Here is a 27,611-nt window from a genome sequence, read left to right on the forward strand (position 1 = left end):
CAATTGAAGCTTACAGATCTTAATTTGTACAAGTTGCTAAGTCTTCACACTGGCATCACGCTGCAGGCATATTTCCAATCCATTAATAATGGAAGTTATTTTCCAATGCACTTTAATCTTTCACTTAAAATAACACTTAAAATTAGAGGAGAAATTCAATGGTGCTGCACTTCCAGCAGGAAGACTTGCTAAGCAGGAACTGGGACTGATCGTGTTATTGTTGTATCTTCAGGCTGTGCTCCTGTATAGTGATGCTCTGTGTTGGAAGTGCAGTCACACTAAATTTGCTGTTATATGTCCATAAAGAGTGAAAAATTAACAAGTGGGATTAAAGTTACCAGATAGAGAAATTCAGCATTAATGCGGAGTAAATTTTCATATTCCACCTAAAGCAACAATTATAGGTTATCTGCACATCGCTGAAAGTTACTCCTTGGCTTTATTGTCTTTTATACACATAACCACAATTTGAATGCTAATCTTGAGCTGTCTTTTGTCTCCACTAGTCCTATCACCATCTCGTCTCGTTTTGAATACCTCTTAATGTCTCTTCTCTTTTGTTCTCTCCCAGCCCGGCCTCGTAATCTATTTCATTCCCTGTGCCTCTTTAGTCTTGATAAAGGGTTTTGACCCGAAACGTTGACTCTAATTTCTCTTCACGGATGTTGCCTGGCCTGCTGAGTTTTTCCAGCATTTTCTGTTGTTATTTGAATGCTTGAGTTGTGTTCAGCTTATTGAGTGCTTGTTAAAAGCAAATTAAGGCTAACTCATGCAAATGTGATGCAGTTTTTCAATTTACTGAAATTGTGCAGACATTATGCCTGAAGGAACCTGGAGTTGGAGACAGGGAATGAGACAAAGGCAGAATGATATGGTAAGAGCTGAGGAGAAAGGAAACTGCTCAAAGAAGCCTTGTTCTTCCTTTTCAACAGCGTGGATACAGCATGCAGTATTGCACCAAAGAAGGCTGGGAGAAGGAGCAACAGGACCAGGAGAGGGCTGCTAACAAGGTAAGGGGACATCAGATACACACCTGATGAACTCACTGTAAGGTTTGAAAATTTCTGCACAACCCCAGAACACAAGGAAAGTCATTTTTAAAATGATTTGGGGAACATCACAGAAGGAATCTGGAAAAGGGGTAAAAGTGTGGTTGGGCCAAACAGAAGATTTCAAAGAGTTAATTTAAGGAAGAGACTTTTGGACTGTTTTAAGGAGTTATTGGGCCAAAGGGATTTAAAATTAAAATCCCAGGAAGTTTGGCTGATTTAAAAGACATATTCAGGCTTGCAAAAAGCTGGCACAATGGGGAGGCGGGGTGGGCCCCCAAAGTTTGGATATTGGACTGTCTAAGGAATGTCCAGGGCCGCCCCAGTTTTACATAAGGACAATGAAGCCTGTTTTCCCACCAAGAAGTCGCAGAGCCAGGTATCGAGTAAACAGGACATTTCCCCAGCCATACAAAAGAAAGAACATTAGCCCTACAGGTCACCATAAACAAACCACAGTCCAAAGTCAATTAAAAGGACTGACAAACATTTTGCATTTTAAAACTGGTTTCAAGGCAATCCTGAAACCAGTTAAAGGCCGATTAAGTCTTGATGAACCATCCCCTAAACTCGTTAAGTTTGGATGGGCCATCACCGAAGCTCGTTAAAGTTTTAAAAGACATTAAAAATAACGAGCCTGCCAAATTTAACAAAGGAAACCGAGATTTGGTGGTCAGATAAGCCAGGCCCCAAATTAGTATAATTGAGGCCTGCCTTTTCAGTTCAGTAGTATGGACGAGCGCAGTGCAGTACAGTCAAGACAAGAGACAACAGCGAGACAGTGAGACAGCTCAAACGGACAGCCAGTCCGAGTTCAAGTTCAGCCAACCAGCTCAAGAGAGAGATCATCATCGGAGACTCAAAGGAAGAAAGAAGAAACAGAGATCGCGGCAACCAAAGGCCTACAGAAACCAACACCCGCCAATATTACCACCAACCAGGTAATATTGGGCCACCGCGACCAACAAGGAACCAATCGCCGAAAAACTCACGAACCAAAGACTTGTTTCCACTCTACAGGCTAGTCTGACTTAACCCTGGGTAAGATTTGGATGCAAAAGACTCTAAAACTAGCCCTAACCAAAGAAAATTGGGTACTTACCCGATAGATCCAACAGCGCGACTAACCGCATCAGCGGACCAAACCCAACTGAAGACCCAACACAGGTGCAGTCTTCTACCACGTCCGAGGTACGGCAGGCCCCAACCGCCACAACTAAAGAGAACCCTGAAATCGCGAACCTCTACAACTGTCAAGAAAGTCGTTTTGGTGAGCATTTCCTGGTCCTCTGGATTCCAGCCCAGCTAGTGTAGTGGGGGTGGGAGGGAAAGGGATTTTGTACATTGTAATTCTCCCTCACTTATTCCGTGTGTTCCCCACCCTTTGAAAGTATAAGTTTTATTGTATTGTATATTTTCCTGTCTCAAAATAAAGATCTGAATTCTTTCTGACTAACCTAGGTATCTGTTGCAAGTTTATTACGACCCCCAAATAAGTCCAAAGTCTAGAACAAAAGGGAGTGGGAGCGATTTGAACCGCTCAAAGGAGTCAGAGGTGAAGCTGACAACACCCACACACCACCCCTTACATCACCCATACCCCTTGCAATAAATGCACTGCCTGGCATATAGGCACCTGGATCTTACAGAGGAACTCTGTCTCATGGGGCTATGCTTGAATAGGGAGGTTATCAAAAAGATGTGCAAGCTCCTGGTCCCAGAACTAGAGGCAATGTCCAACATCAGCCTTGCATTTCCTGTGAAAGTGATTGCAATCCAGAACTTTTTCATTACAGGGTTGTCTGTGGCAACTATCTTAATTATCTAGAATCAGCCAACGTCCTGTGCACTGATCCACCAAACAGATAACAGATGCTGTGTTTAGACATTCAGAGACTAAAATTCACTTTAGTATGGAGCAGCAGCAGCAGATGGAGCAGCAGATGCATTAATAAAATATATAGCTTTCTCTGGGGTTCAGGGCTGTGTTGACCACAGTCATATTGTGCTTCAAGCATCTGCACTCTCTTACATCAACAGGAAAGGCCATAGCTCCATGTATTTCCAAATAGTCTGCAAGCACAGAATGAAGATCATGCAGATCAATCCTACTTCCTGGGCACTGTATTTTCCACAATACATGTGTCCAAACTCTTCCATATGTGACAAGAGGTTGTATGGTTGGCTTCTTGGAGACTTTTGAGTACATTTTACAAATTTTTACTCCTGACTTGAAGCTTCGCCTACTGAGAGTGCATATTGGGAATTCAGGCATGGAGGTCAAGTCCTGCAGTGCCCACTGCCCACTGATTTCTGTGCCTGAATTCCCAACAAACAGTTCCAGTAAGTGATGTTCTATGCCAGGAGCCCAAATTCATAAAATTACCCCTCTTGTGTGTGCCCTGGAACTGTGGCCATTTACAATGAGATGGTATCCCCCGACAACAGGTTGGCACAGCTATCACAAGACACATGGGTGCGCCAAACAAACCATCAGGCAGATACTTGGCAGAGATTGCAATGTATAGACTGTTTCAAGGGGTGGAGGTGATTTACAGTATGATCTTCAAAATTAGTGTGTGTTGTATTTTATACATCACAATGGGCAGTGTCTCTCCATGGAAATGGCTGAAGAGCTGCACAAATCTGAGGAAGATGAAAAAGCAGTACAGCCATCAGGAGAGTACTAGTTCTGAAAAAGACACTGGCACATCAAATACTTAATGAAGACTCACTTCCATTTTGAAACCCAAACATAGAACTGGAAAATATGCAGTGAACTTATTTGTATAGTCCATCATTTATTTGTCATGCATAGCCACTTTAACTTGGGACATTGGGACCAGTTCTGGGGGAGGTGGATGGATTGCACCTTAACAGAGCCGGGACCAATATCCTCATGGGGGAGGGTTAAGCTAATTTGGCAGGGGGATGGACACCAGGATGTAGCATTAGAAAGGAGAAACAAGGTGCACAAAGGATTGGGAGAGATAGATAGTACTAGAGTAAGAAATAATACGGTATTAGGTGGGGTCAGACTAAGAGAAAATACAATAAGGTCTAAGATAGGTTTACAGTGCATGTGTGTAATCGCACGAAACGTGGTAAATAGGGTTGGTGAGCTGCAGGCGCAAACAGCCACATGGGAATATGATATTGTGGTAATAACGGAAACCTGGCTCAGAAAAGGGCAGGATTGGGTACTAAATATTCCTGGATATAAGAGGCTGGATTTTCTCAGCCCTGAGGAGGCAGGCATGGAGGCGGGACTGCCGGTAAAGTGGCAGAAAGTGGGGGCGGATGGCAAACCCGCCCCCATCCTGCCTCCGTGCCCTTTTGCCAGGAAGCGGGAAGATGTGCTGCTTCGGGTCCCGTCTCCTGGAGGTGGGAAAGGGATTAAATCCTTTTACCTGCCTGTTTAAAGGTAATTAACAGGTAGAAAAAAGGATTAGTGCCATTTTACCTTTTCAGGTGAAGGCTTCCTGACTTCGGAGAACCCCGCCGGATTGGAGGAGACATGAAGAAGGTCTGCGGGGGTCGGAGGCACCTGAAAGTAAGATGTAGAGGTGAGTGATGGGTGCAAGTGTGGAGTGGTAAGTGTGGAAGGTGACTGTTAAGTGTTAAAAAATGTTCACTTACCTTCTTTTCTGCCTACAGCCTTCATCCACCCTGGATTGGGAGACTCGACATCTTCCTTGTCAATTTCACAGACTGGCTGTTGGATCCTCCGACCCAACAGCCATCTGAAATCTACAAAGTTGAAAGGTTTGATGAGTCTTGAACACAAGGGGGGAAAAATTCAGTATCGCCCCGTTTGGGGCGCCATTATCGGCCGTGCGCAATGTTTAGCGCCTGGCGCTAATTATCGCCTCCGACTGCAAACTTGGCTTTCATTGCATGTGGAGTTGATTGGAGCGCTAAATCAGGCACTACACGCCTGTCTTAAGGTGCAAAGGCTGAGGAGCGAGGCGCTAACTCAGAGCGCGGGCGCAGCGCAGGTGCTGTCAGTCAGCGATGGAACACAGACACACTGGCGCCGGACAGTTCTTAAAGGGGAGGGTTGATTTTGCTCTCCAGCCACACCCTGCTCATTGGAGCCTTGAATCTTGGCCTGGAGAGACCTGTGCCTAAATCTTGCAGCCAAGGACTATGGAGAGGGTGAGAGAACGAGCACAATGCTTCAGTGAGCGGGCCTTGGAGGCTCTGGTTGGCGTGGTGGAGCGCAGGAGATCAATACTGTACCCAGAGAGTGGCAGGAGGCCTTTGCCGTGCGAGTACAGAAGAGTCTGGAGGGAGGTGGCTCAGAGCGTCTCCTCCAGGAGCATGGTGCCCAGGACCCATATACAATGTCGCAAAAAGTTTAACGACCTCACTCGGGTCGTCAGGGTGAGTGGCTTTTTTTCAATACCTCTCCATCCCTCCATCTCAACCTCACTCTATGGCCAGAGGGTCTTAAAACCCTAATGTCCAACACTCATCCAACACCTATGGCCCTCTCATGAAACACACACGCACATTCCACACTTTGCATACAGTAAGGGCTATTCACCTCTGGGAGGCACATCAGGCAAGACCATGGCTGCATAGAGTAAGGGCTATTCACCTCTGGGAGGCACATCAGGCAAGACCATGGCTGTGTATTTACTCAGACGCCATCCTTTTTCTTGCAGGCCAAGCTATCTCATAATAGGAGACAGCAGCATCGGATGGGTGGAGGGCGGCCTCAGCTGCAACCCCTCAGCGATCTTGAGGCGTGCATCCACAGGATTGTGGCAAGCCGGGTAATTGGTCCCATCACCCCTGGAGAGGCCGACCCCATTCTGGACAGCAATGGTAAGGTCATCACCTTTTTGTCCTCTCTCCTTCCACTTGTCCCTCAGAACACCAGCTTTTGACACTTTCAATCCAACTTACTAAATTGCTGCACTCATTCCTCCTTTACTGCCATCCTGTCCTCACGCTAAAGCCACTCTTGTACCTCCCTGCTTTCAGATGGTGATTCACCAGCTGAGGAGACGGGCCCTCAAGCTGCCAGTGGGAATGAAGCTGCAGGCGAGGAGGAAGATGAAGCCGGAGCATCAGTGACACCCTCTCCCGAGGAAGCCCATGCCCACACTGGGAACACGCCTTCCCTGGAGGGGACCAGGGGGGAGGGGTCTGATGAGGGTGAAGCTCCAGTACCCAGCGGGTTGCAGCAACGCGATGGGGGTAGGGAAGCTCGGGAGCCTTCTCCCCGGAGGGAGAGTATGCCAGAGAGTCCTGCTGCACTGGACGCAGAGGAGAAGTGGCCCATCGCTGAAATGAACACCCAGGCAGTGGACATGCACACTGAGCTCATGGGTGCAGTGGGAAGGGTGCCTGAATGCATTGAATCACTGGCAAGGAGTGTGGAGCACTTCACTGTAGCACAGGCGGATGCCACGCTAATGATTAGTGCTGCAATTCAGTCACTGGCTGCAATGACCCCATCTCTGACTGCTCTCACGCAGACTCAGATTGAGGCAACGCAAGCACTGACTGCTGCCATCCTCGCTGGTTCGGACACATTTCCCCGGGGCTCTCACCGTTCCGCAGCAGGCCAGCAATCTGTGCGGCAGCAGATTGCTCTGGATGCTGAAGTGCTGCCCCGTGGGAGTGCCAGTGTGTCGGTCGAGCAGGGAGTTGCTGTCCTCTCTCAAGATGACAGCATTCCTGCTGCCACCACTGTCACTTCTCCATTGCACTTGCCACCACCTGTAGGACAGACTGTTGCCGCCCATGCAGAGTTGGTGCAGTCTGCAGCCAGGCCCTCCAGGCCCAGAGCTGGTTGAGGCCATCCTTCAAGGGTATCTGCAGTCTCAGGTTCTGACAATCAGCAGCCTTCCACCAGCCTTGCTGCAGCCACTGGGGTCCCATTACGGAGGAGCTGTAGGGTGGGAAGGGGGAAGTGCTCAAGGGAAGGAGATCATCCTCGAAGGGCAAAAAGTAGGAGGTGTGACAAAATGTTGGTCAATTTTTTATTAAAGGCCGAGGTTCGTGGTCAAATTTTTGTTTAGTGTTTTTAAATACTCGGGCGTGGGCCCAGCTTGCTTAGGATGTTTCTGTAACCAGGAACTAGTGATGTAACTAGAAATCTCATGGTTTTGAAACAGTTGATTAAAGCCTTGTTTTATACTCAAACCAAGTGCTCAGTAGTCTTTTTACATCAGACATTATCTCCAGGTTGTGAGAACCAGTTATGTTAATGACTTTTTTTGTGTTTCTTTCTATTAGTTTGTCATGAGGAAATGACACACAGAGAGTTTGTAAAATAAATAAGTTTTTGTATTCAAAATGTACATGTTTGGTCTTTGGAATCATTGCTGCATTGGCTGGCTTAGGGGTTGCGGGTTGGTTTCATTCATGTTGTTCTCAATGGCAGAAGCCATTTCCTCAGCAGGGACCTAGAAGCGGCTTGCTATCAGACGTTAACGGACGGCCCTTCCAGTTTCAACATTGTGGGCCTCCCTCCCGCCTTGGTGCTGCTGATGATCATCCTCCTCATCTTCCTCCTCCTCCTCTGGTGGTGCTCCAAGGCCTGGTGGCATTGGCTGGGTCCTGAGGATTGCCAGGTTATGCAGCATGCAGCACACAACTATGAAGAGGGAGACTCGCTCAGGCGAGTACTGCAGGGCTCCTCCTGAGTGGTCCAGACAGCGGAACCGTTGCTTGAGCATGCCAATTGTGTGCTCAACGATGTTCCTGGTAGCGAGATGGCTCTCGTTGTACCGCAGCTCAGCGGGGGTGTTGGAGGTACGGCGCGGTGTCATCAGCCAGATGCACAGTGGATATCCCTTGTCCCCGAGAAACCAACCACTTGGGTTATGCGGTGCCTGGAAAAGTTCTACCACAGTAGTCTGGCGCAAGATGAATGCATCGTGGCTGCTGCCAGGATAACAGGCATTGACAGCAAGTATCAGCTGTCTGTGGTCACAGACCAACTGGAAGTTTAAGGAGTGGAACCCCTTTCGGTTGCGGAAATCCTCTGCATTCTCATGTGGTGCACGCAATGCCACATGCGTGCAGTCAGTGGCACCCTGCGCCATGGGGAAGCCCACTATCCTCGCAAAGCCCATAGCGCATTCATGCTGTTTGGCCCGGGTCATGGGGAAAGAGATGTACTGTCGTCTCCTTTTATAGAGGGCATTTGTGACCTGACGGATGCAGCAATGGACCACGAACTGGAGCTGCTTGAAAGGAGCCGGTGGCATAAAAGTTCAGAGCCACTGTGATCTTCACTGCCACCGACATATTAATGTAGGAGAATTGTTGGCGAAATACCCTGGGAGGGTAAGGTCTCCTGTACAGAGGCCTGTTGGCCCTCCTCCGTCAGGCCATGATTGCCACTCTCTCTCTGCGTCTCTGTGGCCTCCGATTCTGCTGGCGCAGGACGACACCCCCAATCAGTGCAGCCCCCATAATCTCTTGGCAATCAAAGTAATGAAAGTCAAAAACCAAAGTACCTGCAAAGTGATGCTCAGTAGCCAAAACTACTTCACACAGCGTTGACTCTATGCAGAAGTCTCTCTTTGTCTCTCTCAGAATCTCTCTCTGTCAGAACAAGTGGTGCAAAAATGTTTACCACAGAAAAAGCCAGGAAGAGGCCGCCTTTAAATAGCGTCCCCCCCCCCAGCCCCACAGCGACTGGGAAGCGTTCCAGTCTACCTGTCGTTGGTTGCGCCAGGCGGAAAGGATGGGGGCGCCACGCAATATCTGTTCCGGGGCGCCACAAGGGCGTTGCATGCTCGAATGACGTCAAGATCTGTGTGCGCAAGAGATCGGGCCGGTATTGTTTAGTGCCACCGCAAAATGTCTGGTCAATTTCGCGAGAGGCACAGATATTGCCGCGCCCGGGCGCTAGTTGCTTTGCGCCCCATTAGCGCCCTCTTAAGGCGCTAACGGGAGGCGCAAACCAATTGAATTTTTCCCCCAGGACTCATCAAACTACAGAGAATGTCAGTGTTTGAGAGCTTCACAGAGCTGTCAAATGCTGACATTTCTTCTTTCAAGAAGTCTTGACAGATAGCACGTCAGACGCTCTTAACCTGTTCCATTACCATCTCCTTTTGCCTTGAATATCTCTTAATGTCTCTTAATCTCTCCCGCCTTCCATCCTATCACAGACCTTCCCTTTTGTTCTTTCATCCCCTCCCCCCTTTCCCAGCCTCTTCACTTGTTTAAAAATCTGTTCCATTTCCTGCTTTTTTCCAGTTCTGACAAAAGGTCATCGACCTGAAACATTAAATCTGTTTCTCTCTTCACAGATGCTGCCTGACCTGCTGAGTTTCTCTGGCATTTTCTGTTTTTATTTCAGATTTCCAGCATCTGCAGTATTTTCTTTTTGTATTAAGGAAAGAAAGGAGGTGGGGTGGCCGTATTGGTTAAGGAGAATGTTATAGTGCTGGAGAGAGAGAGGATGTCCTGGAGGGGTCAAGGATAGAATTGATTTGGTTAGAGTTAAGAAACAATCGAGGTGCCATTACAGTACTAGGTGTATTCCATAGGTCACCAACTAGTGGGAAGGATAGAGAGGAGCAAATTATAGGAAAATTACAGAGAGGTGCAGAAACTATAGACAGTGATAATGGGGGACTTCAACTATCCTAATATAGACTGGGGTAGTAATAGTGTAAAGGACAGAGGGGGAAAAGTTTCTGAAGTGTGTTCATTTCTTGATCAGTACATTTCTGACCCAGTAAGAAAGGAGGCATTGCTGGATCTGGTTCTGGGGAATGAGGTAGGTCAACTGGAGCATGTGTCAGATGTGGAACTTTTAGGGAACAGTGATCATAGTATCATAAGGTTTAGATTAGCTATGGAAAAGGTCAGAGAGCAACCTAAAGTAAAAATACTTAATTGGAGGAAGGCCAATTTCAGTGGGTTGAGAATGGATCTGGCCTGGATAAATTGGAATCAAAGATTGGCAGGCAAAACTGTAATCGAACAATGAGCTGCCTTTAAAGAGATGGTTCGGGCACAGTCGAGGTACATTCCCATGAGGGGGAACGGTAGGCCAACCAAAGTCAGGGCTCCCTGGATGACGAAAGAAATAGAGAATAAAATGAAGCAGAAAAAGGGTGTGTGTGACAGATGCCAGGTTCAGAATACAAGTGAGAACCAGGCTGAATATAGAAAGAACAGAGGGGAAGTGAAAAAGGAAATAAGAGGGGCAAAGAGAGAGTATGAGAATAGATTGGCAGCTAACATAAAAGGAAATCCAAATGTCTTCTACAGGCATATAAATAGTAAATGAGTAGTAAGAGGAGGGGTGCAGCCAATTAGGGACCAAAATGGAGACCTACACATGGAGGCAGAGGGCATGGCTGAGGTACTAAGTGAGTACTTTGCATCTGTCTTTACCAAGGAAGAAGATGCTGCCAAAGTCATAGTGAAAGAGGAGGTAGTTGAGATAATGGATGGGATAAAAATTGATAAAGAGGAGGTACTAGAAAGCTGGCAATACTTAAAGTAGATAAGTCACCAGGACCGGATGGGATGTATCCTAGGATGCTGAGGGAAGTAAAGGTGGAAATTGCGGAGGTACTGGCCATAATCTTCCAATCCTCCTTAGATATGGGGGTGGTGCCAGAGGACTGGAGAATTGCAAATGTTACACCCTTTTTCAAAAAAGGGTATAAGGATAAACCGAGCAACCACAGGCCAGTCAGTTTAACCTCGGTAGTGGGGAAGCTTTTAGAAATGATAATCAGGGACAAAATTAACTGTCCCTTGGACAAGTATGGATTAATTAAGGAATGTCAGCATGGATTTGTTAAAGGCAAATCGTGTTTAACTAACTTGATTGAATTTTTTGATGAGGTAACAGAGAGGGTTGATGAGGGCAATGCGGTTGATGTGGTGTACATGGACTTCCAAAAGGTGTTTGCTAAAGTGCCACATAATAGGCTTGCCAACAAAGTTGAAGCCCATGGAATAAAAGGGACAGTGGCAGCATGGATACGAAATTAGTTAAGTGACAGGAAACAGAGAGTAGTGGTGAATGGTTGTTTTTTGGACGGAGGAAGGTATACAGTGGTGTTCCCCAGGGATTGGTTCTAGGACCACTGCTTTTTTTGATATATATTAATGACTTGGACATGGTTGTACAGGGCACAATTTCAAAATTTGCAGATGATACTAAACTTGGAAGTATAGTGAACAGTGAGGAGGATAATGATAGACTTCAGGAAGGCATAAATAGGCTGGTGGGATGAGTGGCAGATGAAATTTAACACAGAAAGGTGTGAAGTGATACATTTTGTTAGGAAGAATGAGGAGAGGCAATATAAACAAAATGGTACAATTCTAAAGGGGGTGAAGGAACAGAGAGATCTGGGGGTATATGTGCACAAACCGTTGAAGGTGGCAGGGCAGGTTGAGAAAGCGGTTAAAAAAGCATACGGGATCCTGGGCTTTATAAATAGAGGCATAGCGCACATTCTCCCCGTGTTTGCGTGGGTTTCCTCCGGGTGCTCCGGTTTCCTCCCACAGTCCAAAGATGTGCGGATTAGGTTGATTGGCTATGATAAATTGACCCTTAGTGTTAGGGGGATTAAATACGTGGGGTTACGGGGATAGGGTGGGATATGTGTCGGTGCAGGCTCGATGGGCCGAAATGGCCTCTATCTGCACTGTGGGGTTCCTGTGATTTCCTGTGAAAAGCAAGGAAGTTATGATGAACTTTTATAAAACACTGGTTCGACCTCAACTGGAGTATTGTGTCCAATTCTGGGCACTGCACTTTAGGAAGGATGTGAAGGCCTTAGAGAGGGTGCAGAAAAGATTTACAAGAATGGTTCCAAGGATGAGGGACTTCAGTTACGTGGATAGACTGGAGAAGCTGGGGTTGTTCTCCTTAGAGCAGATAAGATTGAGAGGAGATTTGATAGAGGTGTTCAAAATCATGAGGGGTCCAGACAGAGTAGATAGAGAGAAACTGTTCCCATTGGCGGAAGGGTCAAGAACCAGAGGAGACAGATTTAAGGTGATTGGCAGAAGAACCAAAGGCGGCCTGAGGAAAAACATTTTTATGCAGCAAGTGGTTAGGATCTGGAATGCACTGCCTGAGAGGGTGGTGGAGGCAGACTCAATCATGACTTGCAAAAGGGAATTGGATAAGTACCTGAAGGAAAAATAATTACAGGGCTACGGGGAAAGGGTGGGGGAGTGGGACTAGCTGAAATGCTCTTGCAGAGAGCTGACATGGGCTCGTCGGGCCGAATGGCCTCCTACTGTGCTGTAACGATTTATGATTCTATAATAATGTGCATTTCTTTGTGAATGAATGCGCTATTCAATAATGTGTGCTTCTCCTAAGTGAACCATTCACTGAAGAAGTAAGTGTGGTGGATGGCCTTGATGTGGCCTTGCCTGTTTCTTGACAGTGCCATATCTGTCTACCATCTTGTGCCAGTATTGAGAGGGTCCCACATCCGCACCAGGATTGTACTGTGAATAACAGGCAGTCTGGGAGAGGGAAAGGGGGAAGAGGGTGATTACCCATGGAGGTTGGTCTCCGTGAGGCATAAATGCCTATGGGGTGCAGCATTGGACGTGGTTATTTGCTGAAGGAGATACTGTAACAACGTGACAAGCAGTGCACATGGGGCTGAATTTCTGCAGGAGAACCCTTGTGGAAATTCTCCCCCATCGTCTCTGCGATCTCCTGCTTTCTTCCCACATGATACTCAGTAGGATACATATGAGTGAACCATATTGGTATTCAAACCCAAGATCTTCTGACCCCCGTCTAGAGCCCAACTAACGGACAGTCCAAGGGAACAGGATAGTGGGAAAATCAGGAACCAATCACACAGAGAGAAATATACAGTTATGTTTAAAATATTCAGTGTTATGTTCAAATTAATTTTCACTAATATGTCAAAGTATTATCTCACTGTAGTGAATTTAAAATAATAAAAGTACCTCATTAGCATCAATTCCATTATTCACAGACCATGTCGTCTGGAAATACTCCAGCATTCGCTGTTTTAGCTGTTTTGGCAGATGATGGACCCGGATGAAATCCTTTAGATCTTTAATTCTGTGGTGATACAGAGACCACCTGGAGTACATGCGCTGAATGATAGCAGTTACATTTCCGAAGACCAATGCATGCATCAATGCTGATAGGAAAGAAAAACAAATGGTTAATAGAGCGTTAACAGCAATGAGCAATGTGGGTAAAATAGGTCAGTTTATGGGATTAAAAAGCACGAGTTTACATGGTTGAGTGGGCTAATGGTTATAAACAATTCCTCACATTCCTGTGGCTGCAATCCCGATGGAGATCTGAACTCAGCATAGTCATATGAATGAGAAGCATATCAGAGTTGTCATCCAGCTGATTGCTAGGAAATCCTACTGGGGTTAAAACTAGCAACTCGACTTAGCAACCTAAAGCAAGAGAGCTCAGCAAAAAGCTTCCCATATTCTCATAGTGAAATGCTCATAAACAAATTAATATCTGGCAAAATAAAAAATAAAAAAGTGCTTTTAGAACAAATGCAGTTTTGGTACTATCGTGTAATAATCTATAGTATTAAAAATGTTGGGTCTGTATATCTGTAACACTGTATAATTTGTAGTCAACCTTCATTGTTACTGATTTGAGATGCTAATGAATTGATTATCACAGACCAATCAGATCATTGGAATAGGATTTCAACCTGTTTACGACCCACAGTTCTGATCGTCTGTGCTAACCATGTGACTGTTATTGTACTATCGCTCGAGTGATTACCAGGGACTAATTCTTCATGTCACCCTATCAATTTGCAGCTAATTCCTTGGCTCTCCTCTTCCTTCAATCCTGACCTAGCCTCCCCAATCCCAGCCTTTCAGTGTCCCCTGAATCCATACCAAATGCTGCAGCCTCCCTACTTTATGCTGAGCTGGCTCCCCACTCCATTTTAGCCCCGAGGAAAGGTTTTAGCCCTCACTCCCTTTCAATTTAGCTTTCAAGCTCTGCTCCTTCTCAACCCCAACCCCAGTTCCATTGTGTAAAGGCAGAAAAACAACAAAGTCCCAGCCTCCAGGTCCCTAAAAGATCATTTCAGCTGCTATCAGAAATTTGTGTCCTTGAGGCAGTCTCCACAACAGGTGAGAGTAAGAGATAGTGTAAGACATGCAAAGAAAGAGACATAAGAGAGGAAAGAAGAGAAAGGAAGTGAAGCATACCAAATACCAGGCATACAGAAGGAAAGAAAGATATACAGAAAGTGATGGGAAAAAAGTAGTAGACAAACACCAGATCACTGAGATGATAAGACAAAATGAATTAGAGAGTACAGGACAAGCAGAGAGACAATTAAAGAAAGAAATATGTTTTTAAAAGAATTGTTGAAGAACCATGCAACAAGAGATCAACTAATACGATCAAAATTAAACAAATGCATCAGTTGGTGTAGGGCTGAACTTTATTCACCACAAAGGCCCATGTTTAGTCCTCGGCCTGTACTGAGTTAACTGACTTCAGCTAGGTTCACCATAGGCCACAGTCAAAATTGTCTACAGCAAAAGAATTTAGCCAGTGTTCCTGCCCCTGATGATATCTAGTAGTCCCTGATGGTAAGTGAGTGTGTGAAAGCTGGGTGAGAATAAGAACAGGGTTAACTGTGATGTTCCCCATGGTCATGTACCTCTTGACACTTACATTGGTAATGTATTGACATCAAAATCTTCATAGAGTCATAGGCCTAGAAATTCAGTTGGTAGCGCCAGCCGCTAGCGCCTTAAGAGGGCAATTAAGTGGGGCGCGAAGCAGCTAGCGCCTGGGCGCGGCACGATCTGCGCCTCTCGCGAACTTGAGTGAAGATTTAGCGGCGGCGCAAAACCGCAACGCCCGCTCAGCTGCGCGTGCAGATCCTGACATCATTTCATGGTGCAACGCCCTTGGTGCGCCCCAAACCGGAACTTCAGTGCGCCCCCCTTCTTTCCGCTTGGCGCTCCCAGCGACTGGTTGAGTGGAACGGTTCCCAGTCGCTGTGGGGCTGGGGGGGCGCTATTTAAAGGGGGCTCTTCCTGCATTCTTTGGGGTAGCCATTTTGGACCACTCCTTCTGTGTGAGAGAGAGAGAAATTTGCAGAGAGACAAAGGGAGAGAGCTTTCTGCTTTGACTCAGCGCTCGCACAGGTACTTCTGGCTTCAGCCCAGAGCTTTGCAGTTGGATTGATTTTTCAGTGCCATAGCCTTGAGTGGCCACATATAATGGGGGCTGCAATGGGTGGAAACGTTGCGTTTCTCCATTGCATTGAGAGGGCTCAGAGACGCCAAGAGAGAGTGCCAATCATGGCCAGACAGAGGAGGGCCAACAGGCGTCGGCACAGGAGGCCTTACCCTCCCATGGTATACCGCCAGCATTTCTCCTACCTCAACATGCTTGAGGAGCAGTGCATTCGGAGGCTTCGATTCAGAAGGGAGGTGGTCACTGAGATCTGCCACCTGCTTCAGAGAGATCTGCAGCCTCAGCTGAGGAGCAGGACGTCTCTGTCGGTGGCAGTGAAGGTGACAGTGGCTCTCAACTTCTATGCCACCAGCTCCTTCCAATCCGCTACTGGGGACATTGCCAATGTCTCCCAGTTTGCGGTGCATTGCTGCATCTGCCAGGTCATGAATGCCCTCTTCCAAAGGAGATGTCAGTACATTTCCTTCCCCATGACCCTGGACAAGCAGCAAGAGCGTGCAATGGGATTTGCAAGAATAGCGGGCTTCACCATGGTCCAGGGCGCCATTGACTGCACGCATGTGGCTTTGCGGGCGCCTCTAGAGAATGCCGAGGATTACCGCAACCGGAAGGGGTTCCATTCGTTGAACGTGCAGTTGGTGTGTGACCACAGGCAGCTGATACTAGCTGTCAATGCCCGCTTTCCAGGCAGCAGCCACGGCACCTTCATCCTGCGCCAGACTTCTGTGGCAGACATTTTCGAAGCCCCGGCTCACCCAGGAGGCTGGCTTCTCGGGGACAAGGACTATCCTTTGTGCACCTGGCTGATGACCCCGCTCCGTGCGCCCAGCACCCCTGCTGAAGAGCGATACAATGACAGCCATCAAGCAACCAGGAACATCATTGAGCACACAATCGGCGTGCTCAAGCAACGGTTCCGCTGTCTGGACCATTCCGGGGGAGCCCTACAGTACTCGCCTGAGCGAGTCTCCCATTTCGTTGTAGTGTGCTGCATGCTGCACAACCTGGCTATCCTCAGGACTCAGCCACTGCCAGCAGACATTGGAGGACCACCAGAGGAGGAGGAGGAGTAGGAGGAGCACCAGGATGGGAGGGAGGCACAAAGTGCAAGGGCCGTCCGTCAGCGGCTTATTGTAAGTCGGTTCTGTAATGTATATACCTTTACTACTTTGTACAGCTCATGTATACTGTAGTACCGGCAGTGACCACACCTGTATATAGCACTGAGTAGTAATCGGCACAGTTCAGTTCCAGAGTGAGCCACGTTGAGTAAACACCTGTTGTACCGTTCTCCTGCAGTCTGTGTCTTACTACTGACGGACACAACATTGGCGACGAGGCAAATTCGATCCTACCTGCAACTCTGCATCACCTCCCAGGGATTCGTTCCTGGGGACCAGTAGATTGGAGGTCAAGGCCAGAGACACGGGCGTCGACCATGGGCGTCGACCACGGGCAACCGCCCAGTCATCCAGCAGAGACTCGAGAATTGCGGGGGAGGCTGGTGAAAGCCAGGCTTGGCTTTCCAGTGGCGGTGGTCCAGCGAAATGGGCTGGCAACAGGTAGTGCGCAGACCCTTCCCGGACAGCGGCGGGCTAGAGCCCGACCGAGCGGCACAGCAAAGGGCCGAGCAGCGTCGACGGGAGAGAGAGAGAGAGGGCAGAGCGCACAGTGCGCAGCCGCTGTTCAGGGGCCGAGCAGCGTCGAGGAGAGGGAGAGCGACGCGCAGAAACCCGCGAGGCGCCGCCATTGACATAAGGACCGCCGAGAGCGGCGTTGGCAGCAGCGCACGAGAAGCGCGCGAAACCTACAGGGCGCCACCATTGCCACGAGGACCGCCGAGAGCGGCGTTGGCAGCAGCGGGGGAGGAAGGAAAGCGCGGGAGACGCCATTTTAAGCCATTTTAAACCACACCCAAAATGCCGAAGAGTGGCAGTATCACTGCATTTGACAATGAAGTCGAAGATTGGACTACATATGTCGAAAAAATAGAGGTATACTGCAAGGCAAATGAGGTGTCAGATGACAAGAAGGCGCCGGTATTGTTAAATTTAATGGGTGCAAAGACGTATGGCTTATTACGAAATCTAGTAACCCCAGCGAAGCCAGTGGAAAAGAGTTTTGGAGACATAGTGACGATACTACAGGAACATTTAAACCCCACACCGCTGCTGATAGCAGAAAGATTCAAGTTTCACAAACAGAACCAGCATAAGGATGAAAGCAATGCTGAATATTTAACAGAACTGCGCAAACTATCGAAACACTGCCAGTTTGGAACGGGACTGGCAGATACCTTAAGGGACAAGTGTGCGTGTGGGCTTCAAAGTGAAGGAACCCAGAAACGGCTTTTATCTGAAAAGGACCTTACGCTGGACAAGGCTTTCAGCATTGCGGTATCATATGAAGCAGCAGCATGGGGCGCTGCAGAGATACAACAGAGACCGCAAGAATATGGCACAAACGAAATGTCATACAGAACAGAGAAGTGCTATCACTGCGGCAGAACAACACACGACCACAATGATTGCTGGTTCAAAGACAAAGTGTGCAGACAGTGTGGAAAAGTAGGACACATAGCACGAGTCTGCAGGTCGGGAAAGAAAACCAGCAATAAGAAATCTCCAAAAGAAAAGTACAAGAAGGTACATAAGGTGACGGAGAATAGTTCAGACGAACAAAACAGTGATACCGACTCCAAAAGCAGGGAGCTGAGTTGTCTGAAACTACATAATGTGATCAAAATGGAGGATCACCAAACCATTTGGGTCACTCTCATGATAGCAGGAGTCCAGGTAAAAATGGAATTGGACACAGGATCAGCCCTAACAGTCATAAACCGACGGGACTACGAGCGGCTATTCTCACATGTACCCATGAGAGACACAAAAATTATTTTGAAGACGTACACGGGGCAAAAAGTCTACCCCAAAGGAAAAATAAGGGTGACCGTTATATATAACGGTAAGGAAACACCAAAACTAGACCTGTATGTATTGCAAGATGGAGGACCACCATTACTGGGACGTGAATGGATCCGGAAAATACAGCTGGATTGGCATTCCATACAAGCACTGACTGTGGCTGCCAAAAAGGATGACGACGTCACACCTGGGCGACTGTCAAAGATCCTAACCGACGCGCAAGAAGTGTGCCAGCAAGGACTCGAAATACTAAAAGGCATGACAGCAACAATTAAAATCGAAGAAAACGCAAGCCCAAAATTTTTTAAGGCCAGACCGGTACCTTATGCAATCCGCCCAGCCATCGAAGCAGAGCTGGAGAGTTTGGAACATTCAGGAGTACTGTCCAAGGTAGACTGGAGCGAGTGGGCTACACCCATCGTCCCTGTGATGAAAAAGTCGTTGAGCAGCACACCTGGGGAACCAAGGAAGGTTCGCATCTGTGGGGATTTTAGGTAAAAGTGAACCCAGTCCTTCACACCGTGCAATATCCACTTCCGCGGATTGAAGGTATTTTCGCCTCGCTATCTGGAGGGAAACGCTTCACTAAGATTGATCTGGCCCAGGCGTATCTGCGAATGGAGGTAGAAGAAGCATCAAAAAAATATCTCACAATCAACACCCATAAAGGTCTCTACCAATACAACCGGCTGGTATTCGGGGTAGCATCAGCTCCGGCTATTTGGCAAAGGGCAATGGAACAAGTCCTGCAAGGGATCCCAGGGACCCAGTGTTATTTGGACGACATCCTGGTCACGGGCAAAAATGACAGTGATCACCTCACCAACCTGGAGCAGGTGCTCACTAGATTGAAGGAATATGGGCTCCGAGCTAACCGCCCCAAATGCGAGTTTTTTAAAAAACAGATCTCGTATTGTGGCCACGTTATCGATAAAGAGGGGTTACATAAGTCCCCAGAAAAGATTGAGGCAGTAGTCAAGGCTCCAGCACCGGAAAACGTTTCACAACTGAGGTCGTTCCTCGGGCTGGTAAACTACTACCATAAGTTCTTGCCAAAATTGTCTACAATACTACACCCACTGAACACCCTACTGCAAACTGGAGTGCCATGGAAGTGGAGTGACGAATGTAAACGAGCTTTCCAGAAGAGCAAAATACTAATCACATCGAAAGAGGTATTGGCCCATTTCAACCCAGCACTACCAATTCGGTTGGCGTGTGATGCATCAACCTACGACATTGGAGCGGTGCTGTCGCACAAATTCTCGGACGGCGCAGAGAGGCCAATAGCCTTTGCGTCACGACCACTAACCTCAGCCGAGCGTAACTACGCCCAGATTGACAGGGAGGCCCTCAGCCTAGTGTGGGGAGTGAAAAAGTTCAATCACTATCTGCACGGGCAGAAATTCACCTTGCTGACTGACCACCAGCCTCTTGTCTCCATTTTTAATCCGAAGAAGGGCGTTACGGTGATGATTGCGCAACGACTACAAAGATGGTCACACTTTCTAGGGGTGCACCACTATGAGATTGAATATAAGAGCACGAAACAGCATGGAAATGCTGATGGGCTATCACGCCTGCCACTGCCTACTGCGGAGGAAGCACCAGCAGTGGATCCTGTCGAAATATTTCATTCGACTATAGTTGAATACCTACCGGTAACTAACGCTCGTATAGAAAAGGAGACCCGAAATGACCCGACACTGTCTCGGGTATATGACTTGACGGTGAAGGGATGGCCAGCACATGGCGACTCACTGTTGCCAGCATTCTCGACAAGAAGAGAACAGCTGTCAGTGTGCCAGGGCACCTTGATGTGAGGATCCCGAGTGGTAATTCCACGCAAGTTAAGGGATAGAGTGCTAAATGAGCTTCATGAGGGTCATCTGGGAGGGGTAAAAATGAAAAGCCTTGCCAGGGCTTATGTGTGGTGGCCGGGAATCGATCAACAAATCGAGGACCTGACCAAGAGCTGCTCAGGATGCCAGAAAGTCCAAAATGCACCACCACATGCCCCTCTACACCCATGGGAGTGGCCCTCATCTCCATGGCAATGGGTGCATATTGATTTTGCTGGTCCATTCATGGACTCAATGTTTTTAATAGCCGTGGATGCGCACTCGAAATGGCCTGAGGTCATCAAAATGTCCTCCACCACCACGGAGAAAACTATTGCAGTCCTACGGACCATTTTTGCCAAGAACGGCTTGCCAGAACAGATTTGCTCCGATAACGGACCACAGTTTGTGTCCGAAGAGTTCCGGAGGTTTATGAAGAAGAATGGGGTAAGGCATTACACATCCGCCCCGTATCATCCAGCCACAAATGGATTGTCTGAGAGGTTCGTACAAACCTTTAAGAAGATGTGCGGGTTAGGTTGATTGGCTATGATAAATTGACCCTTAGTGTTAGGGGGATTAAATACGTGGGGTTACGGGGATAGGGTGCGATATGTGTTGGTGCAGGGGTTACGGGGATCGGGTGGGATATGTGTCGGTGCAGGCTCGATGGGCCGAAATGGCCTCTATCTGCACTGTGGGGTTTCTGTGATTTCTGTGAAGGCAATAAAGGCTATGTACAATGACAACATTCCGCCTCAGCATAAGGTGGACAATTTCCTGTTCGCCTACCGGAATGCGACACATGCAGTCACCAACCAGGCCCCGGCCATGATGTTCTTTAACTGAAGGTTAAGATCTCGCCTGGATTTGCTCAGACCAAACGTACAAAGAGATGTTGAGAGTAAGCAATTCCAGCACATCCATGAGAAGCCAACAAGGAGCTTCAATGTAGGGGAACCAGTCTTGGCCCGCAACTACCGAACAGAAAAATGGCAGCCAGGAACGATATGCACACGGCAGGGCCTACTAATGTACACAGTGGACGTTGGGAAGAACATCGTGAGACGCCATGCTGACCAGATCCTAGAGTCACAGGAACAAGTCAACCCCATGCCTCGCCCATACGTACCTGGTGAGGAACCCAACGTACAGGTCGCATCTACCCCAGAAACAGTAGCATCGGAAGCTGATGACCCAACCGACGACAGGGTGCCAGAATCGCCTCCGCACCAAGAGCGAGACACTCGGGAAAGGCGCTATCCAGAAAGGATCAGAAAGCCTCCCCAAAGACTGAATATATAAATGGACTATTTTCAGCTAACGTTGTATGTTAAAAGTGTTAATTGTAATTAGTTTGATATTTAATTGTTAAATGAGTGTTATGGTACTGTTAATCTAAAAGGGGAGGAATTGTAATGTATATACCTTTAAGGGGGGAACTACTTTATACAGCTCATGTATACTGTAGTACCAGCAGTGACCACACCTGTATATAGCACTGAGTAGTAATCTGTACAGTTCAGTTCCAGAGTGAGCCACGTTGAGTAAACACCTGTTGTACCGTTCTCCTGCAGTCTGTGTCTTACTACTGACGGACACAACAGGTTCTAGGCCCCCTCTCAGGGAATGGCTTGTGCCATTGAAAGAACATGAATGGACCCGCTCCGCAAACCCTGAGCTGGTCAAGGCAACAAATAGTTCAAAGTGCAAACATGCACAATCCGAATAAAGACAATTATTTATTCAACAAACTCTGTGCCCTTCCCGCATGACAAACAAATACAGAGAAACCCCCAAAAAAACAGTCAGACACACAACTGGCTCTCACAGCCTGGAGACAATGAACAAAAGAGTTAAACAAAAATGACCATGATCCTTGGCCTGCGAGGGTGATCTGCCTCGCTTGCGAGATTGGCCCCTTCCCGCTCTGCAGCTCCTCCGCAATGGGACCCCAGTGGCTGCAGCAAGGCTGGGGGAAGGCTGCTGATGGTCAGATAGCGAGTCGGCAGATGCCCTTGGGGGACGGCCTGGACCAGCTCTGGGCCTGGAGGGCCCGGCTGCTGACTGCTCCTACTCTGCTTGGGCGGCAGCAGTCTGTCCTACGGGTGGTGGCAGCTGCAGTGGAGGAGTGACAGTGTTGGCAGCAGGAATGCTGCCAACCTGACAGAGCACAGGCACTCCCTGGTCAGACGAGACACTGGCACTCGCACGGGGCAGCACTGAAGCATGCACAGCAATCTACTGAAGCACAAACTGCTGGCCTGCTGCGGCGCGGCGAGGGCCCTGGCGAATCCTGGCCGATCCAGCGAGTGTGGCAGCAGTTAGTGCTCGTGTGGCCCTGATCTGTGTCTGCATCAGACCAGCTAGTGACTGCATGGCATTACTAAGCACTTGGCTGGAAGCCGCGTGTGCTGCACTGAAGTCCTGCAGACTCCTTGCCTGTGCTGCACCGACGTCCTGCTGACTCCTTGCCTGTGCTGCCCCAAATTCCTGCAGACTCCTTGCCTGTGCTGCCCCGAATTCCTGTACACTCCTTGCCAGTGACTCTATGGAGTCAGGCATCCTTGCCGCTGCAGCCAGGAGCTCAGTGTGCCTGCGCTCCGCCTGGGCGCCCATTTCACCCAGAAGCCACACCTCCTCTGCGCTCACTGTAGCAGGACTGGAGGCCACATTCTCCCTCCGGGAAGAAGGCCGCCAAGCTTCCCTACCCGCCCCCCCCACGTTGCTGCAGCCCGCTGGGCCCCGGAGCTTCACCCTCCACAGACCCTTCCCCCCTGCTTCCCTCCAGGGAAGACGTGTCCCCATCATGGCCATGGGCTGCCTCGGCTGAGGGTGGCATTGATGTTCCAGCTTCCTCTTCCTCCTCCTCGCCTTCCGATTCATTCACAGTGCCAGCTTGAGGGCCTGCCTCCTCACCTGGCGAATCAGCATCTGAAAGCAGGGAGGTACAAGAGTTGCTTTAGTGTGAGTACAGGGTGGCAGAGAGGGAGGCATGAGTGCTGCAATGCACTGCATTCGTTCAACAGTGGCAAAGGATGCTGGTGTGAGGCACAAGTGGAAAGAGAGAGGTCAAAAAGGTGATGACTGTAGTGTCCGCGCCTTAATAATACACGGACTGCAGGAGAACAATAAAACAGGTATAACTTAAGACTGAATTACAGAAGCCTGCTATGGCTTTATATACAGGGGTGGTCACTGCCGGTACTGCAGTATAGAATCAGTTCTTCTCTTAAAGGTACATACACAACAATTCCTCCCCTTTTAGATAAACAGTACATAACATTCACTTAACAACTAAATAATAACTAATTACAATTACAATTTTCTCCGTACTATATACATCAACTGAAATAATCATTTATAAGTTCAGTCTTTGAGGAGGCTTCCTGATCCTGACTGGATAGCGCCTTCCTCGAGTATCCTGTTCTTGCGGCGGAGTTGATTCTGGCTCATTGTCATTGGTTGGTTCGTCAGCTTCCAATACCATTGCTTCTGAGGTAGACGCAATCTGTACTTCGGGTTCATTGCCAGGTGCACATGCTCGTGGTATGGGTTTGGCTTGTTCCTGTGATTCTAGAATCGGGTCAGCATGGCGTCTCACGATGCTCTCACCAACGTCCACTGTGTACATTAGTGGTCCCTGCTGTGTGTATATCATTCCTGGCTGCCATTTTTCTGTTCGGTAGTCACGGGCCAAGACTGGTTGCCCTATTTTGAAGCTCCTGGTTGGCTTCTCATTTATGTGCTGGAATTGCTTATCCTCAACATCTCGTCTTATGTTTGGTTTGAGAAAATCCAGGCGGCACCTTAGCCTTCGGTTGAAGAACATTATGGCTGGAGCTTGGTTGGTGACTGCATGTGTCGCATTCCAGTAAGCAAACAAGAAATTATCCACCTTGTGTTGTAGTGGTATGTCGTCGTTATACATTGCCTTTATTGCCTTTTTAAAGGCCTGAACAAACCTCTCAGCCAATCCATTTGTGGCTGGATGATACGGGGCAGATGTGTAATGTTTCCCCCATTATTCCTCAGAAACCTCCGGAAATCCTCGGACACAAACTGTGGCCCATTGTCGGAGCAAATCTGTTCTGGCAAGCCATTCCTGGTGAAGATGGTCCGTAGGACAGCAATAGGTTTCTCCGTGGTGGTGGAGGACATTTTGATGACATCTGGCCATTTCGAATGGGCGTCCACGGCGATTAGGAACATTGAGTCCATAAATGGACCAGCAAAATCAATGTGTACCCGTTGCCATGGAGATGAGGGCCACTCCCAGGGATGTAGCGGGGCATGTGGTGGAGCGTTTTGGACCTTCTGGCATCCTGTGCATCTCTTGGTCATATCCTCGATTTCTTTATCGATTCCCGGCCACCACACAAACGCCCTGGCTAGGCTCTTCATTTTTACCCCTCCCAGATGACCCTCATGAAGCTCATTGAGCACTCTATCTCTCAACTTGGGTGGAATTGCCACTCGGGATCCACACATCAAGGTCCCCCGGCACACTGACAGCTGTTCTCTCCTTGGCGAGAATGCTGGCACCAGTGAGTCGCCATGTGCTGGCCATCCCTTCACCGTCAAATCATAGACCCGAGAGAGTGTCGGGTCATTTCGGGTTTCCTTCTCTATACTTGAGTTTGTAACAGGTAGACATTCGACTGTGGTCGCATGGAATATCTCAACAGGGTCCACTGCAGGTGCTTCCTCTACCGTAGGCAACGGTAGGCGCGACAGCCCATCAGCGTTTCCATGCTGTTTCGTACCCTTGTACTCTATGTCGTACTGATGTGCCCCTAGAAAAAGTGACCATCTTTGCAGCCGCTGCGCCGTCATCACTGGAACGCCCTTCTTCAGGTTAAAAATGGAGACCAGGGGCTGATGATCAGTCAGTAGGGTGAATTTCTGCCCGTGCAGATAGTGATTGAACTTCTTCACCCCCCACACCAGGCTGAGGGCCTCCCTGTCAATCTGGGCGTAGTTACGCTCGGCTGAGGTTAACGAGCGCGACGCAAAGGCTATTGGCCTCTCTGAACCGTCAAGGAATTTGTGTGACAGCACCGCTCCGATGCCGTAGGGAGACGCATCACATGCTAACCGAATCGGTAGTGTTGGATTGTAGTGGGCCAATACTTCTTTTGAAGTGATTAGGCATTTACATTTCTGAAAGGCACGCTTACACTCATCACTCCATTTCCATGTTACTCCAGTTTGCAGCAGGGCGTTCAGTGGGTGCAGAATTGTAGATAAATTCGGCAAGAACTTATGGTAGTAGTTCACCAGCCCGAGGAACGACCTCAGTTGCGACACATCTTCCGGCGCTGGAGCCTTGACCACAGCCTCAATCTTGTCCAGCGACCTATGCAACCCTTCCTCATCAATCATGTGGCCACAATACGAGATTTGTCTCCTGAAGAACTCGCATTTGGGGCAGTTGGCTCGTAGTCCATATTCCTGCAATCTAGTGAGCACCTGCTCCGGGTTGGCAAGGTGTTCACTGTCATTTTCGCCCGTAACCAGGATGTCGTCCAAATAACACTGGGTCCCCGGGATCCCTTGCAGGACTTGTTCCATCGCCCTCTGCCAAATAGCCGGGGCTGATGCTACCCCAAATACCAGTCGATTGTACTGATAAGGTGTTTATCGTGAGGTATTTCCTAGATGCTTCTTCCACCTCCATTTGTAGATACGCTTGGGCCAGATCAATCTTTGTAAAGCGTTTCCCTCCAGATAGTGAGGCGAAAAGATCTTCTATCCGTGGAAGTGGATATTGTACTGTGTGCAGGACTGGGTTCACAGTTACCTTGAAGTCCCCACAAATGCGAACCTTCTTCGGCTCCCCAGGCGTGCTGCTCAATGATTTCTTCATTACAGGAACGATGGGTGTGGCCCACTCGCTCCAGTCCACCTTGGGCAGCACACCCGAACGCTCCAGACTCTCCAGCTCTGCTTCAACAGCTGGGCGGATCGCGTAAGATACCGGTCTGGCCTTAAAAAATTTTGGGTTTGCGTTATCTTCGATTTTTATCGTTGCGGTTACTCCTTTTAGAGTCCCAAGTCCTTGTTGGAACACCTCTTTCGCGTCAGTTAGAATTTTTGACAGTCGTCCAGGTGTGACGTCATCATCCTTTTTGTCAGTCACAGTTAGCGCCTGAATGGAATGCCAATCCAATTGTATTTTTCGGATCCATTCACGTCCCAATAATGGTGGTCCTCCATCTTGTAATATATATAGATACAGTTTCTGTGTTTCCTTGCCGTTGTATTCAACTGGCACCCTTATTTTTCCTCTGGGGTAGACTTTTTGCCCCGTGTATGTCTTCAATACAATGGACGTGTCCTTCAAGGGTATGTGTGAGAATAGCCGCTCATAGTCTCGTCGATTCATGACAGTTAGTGCTAATCCTGTGTCCAATTCCATCTTTACTGGGGACCCTTCTATCATGAGGGCGACCCAAATGGTTCGGTGATCCTCCTTTGCGATCACGTTGTGTAACTTTAGACAACTTAGTCTCCTGCTCCCGGAGTCCTTATCACTCTCCTGATCTTCCGAACTACTGTCTGTCAATTTCTTTACTTTCTTGTACTTTTCCTTAGTAGTTCTTGTAGTGTTGGTTTTCCTTCCCGACCTGCAGACTCTTGCTATGTGTCCCATTTTCCCACATTGCCTGCATACTTTGTCCTTAACCCAGCAGTCCTTCTGATCATGGGTTGTTCTGCCGCAGCGATAGCACTTTTCTGCTCCATACGCCATTTCGTTAGCGCTGTATTCTTGTGGTTTCTGTTGTATTTCTGCAGCTCCCCGTGCTGCTGCTTCGTAGGATACTGCCACGCTGAAAGCCTGTTCCAGCGTCAGGTCCTTTTCCGAAAGTAGTCGTTTCTGGGTTCCTTCACTCTGGAGCCCGCAGACGAACTTATCCCGTAAGGTGTCTGCCAGTCCTGCTCCGAACTGGCAGTGCTTCGATAACTTGCATAGTTCCGTAAGATAGTCAGCATTGCTCTCATCTTTGTGCTGGTTTCTTTTATGGAACTTGAATCTTTCTGCTATCAGCAGTGGTGTAGGGTTTAGGTGATCCTGTAAGATATTAACAATCTCTAAAATTTTTCTCCATTGGTTTAGCTGAGGTAATTAAATTCCGCAATAGGCCGTATGTTCTCGCGCCCATCAAATTTAATAATACCGACGCCTTCTTTCCATCGGCCACCTCATTTGCCTTGCAGTACACTTCAATTCTTTCCACATACGTGGTCCAGTCTTCTACCTCGTTGTCGAAAGCAGTGATACTGCCACTTTTTGGCATCTTGGGTGATTTAAAATAATAATAATAATAATCAACTTTATTGTCATTGTTAGTGCACAAGTGCAGTACAACGAAATGTAGGCTTGCGGCTCCCGAGAGTGTACATTTAGATTAAGACATTTAAACATTCAACATTCATTTGGCTTGTAATACATTAACATAAACATAACCATAATAAAGTGCATTGGCAGATGTGCAGGCTTTAGAGTTTATTTGTGGAGTTCAGTAGGATGACAGCCCTGGGAAAGAAGCTGTTCCTAAATCTGGTCGTTCGGGTGCGAATGCATCTGTAG

The 27,611-nt window shown here is 48.2% G+C and overlaps 1 protein-coding gene across 1 annotated transcript in view; it reads right to left on the reverse strand.

Annotated features, from left to right (window-relative positions):
• LOC147117215 (voltage-gated delayed rectifier potassium channel KCNH8-like) overlaps nucleotides 1–27,611 on the reverse strand; it is a 172,071-nt gene that overhangs the window by 99,842 nt on the left and 44,618 nt on the right. Inside the window, exon 4 of the mRNA XM_085989350.1 lies at nucleotides 12,993–13,192. Coding sequence (XP_085845476.1) covers nucleotides 12,993–13,192 — 200 coding nt within the window. The remainder of the gene's footprint in view (nucleotides 1–12,992; nucleotides 13,193–27,611) is intronic.

The sequence above is a fragment of the Somniosus microcephalus genome, chromosome 5, assembly GCF_052327205.1.
Source record: "Somniosus microcephalus isolate GS21.2 chromosome 5, FLI_Smic_1.0, whole genome shotgun sequence".
NCBI classification, from domain to species: Eukaryota; Metazoa; Chordata; class Chondrichthyes; order Squaliformes; family Somniosidae; genus Somniosus; species Somniosus microcephalus.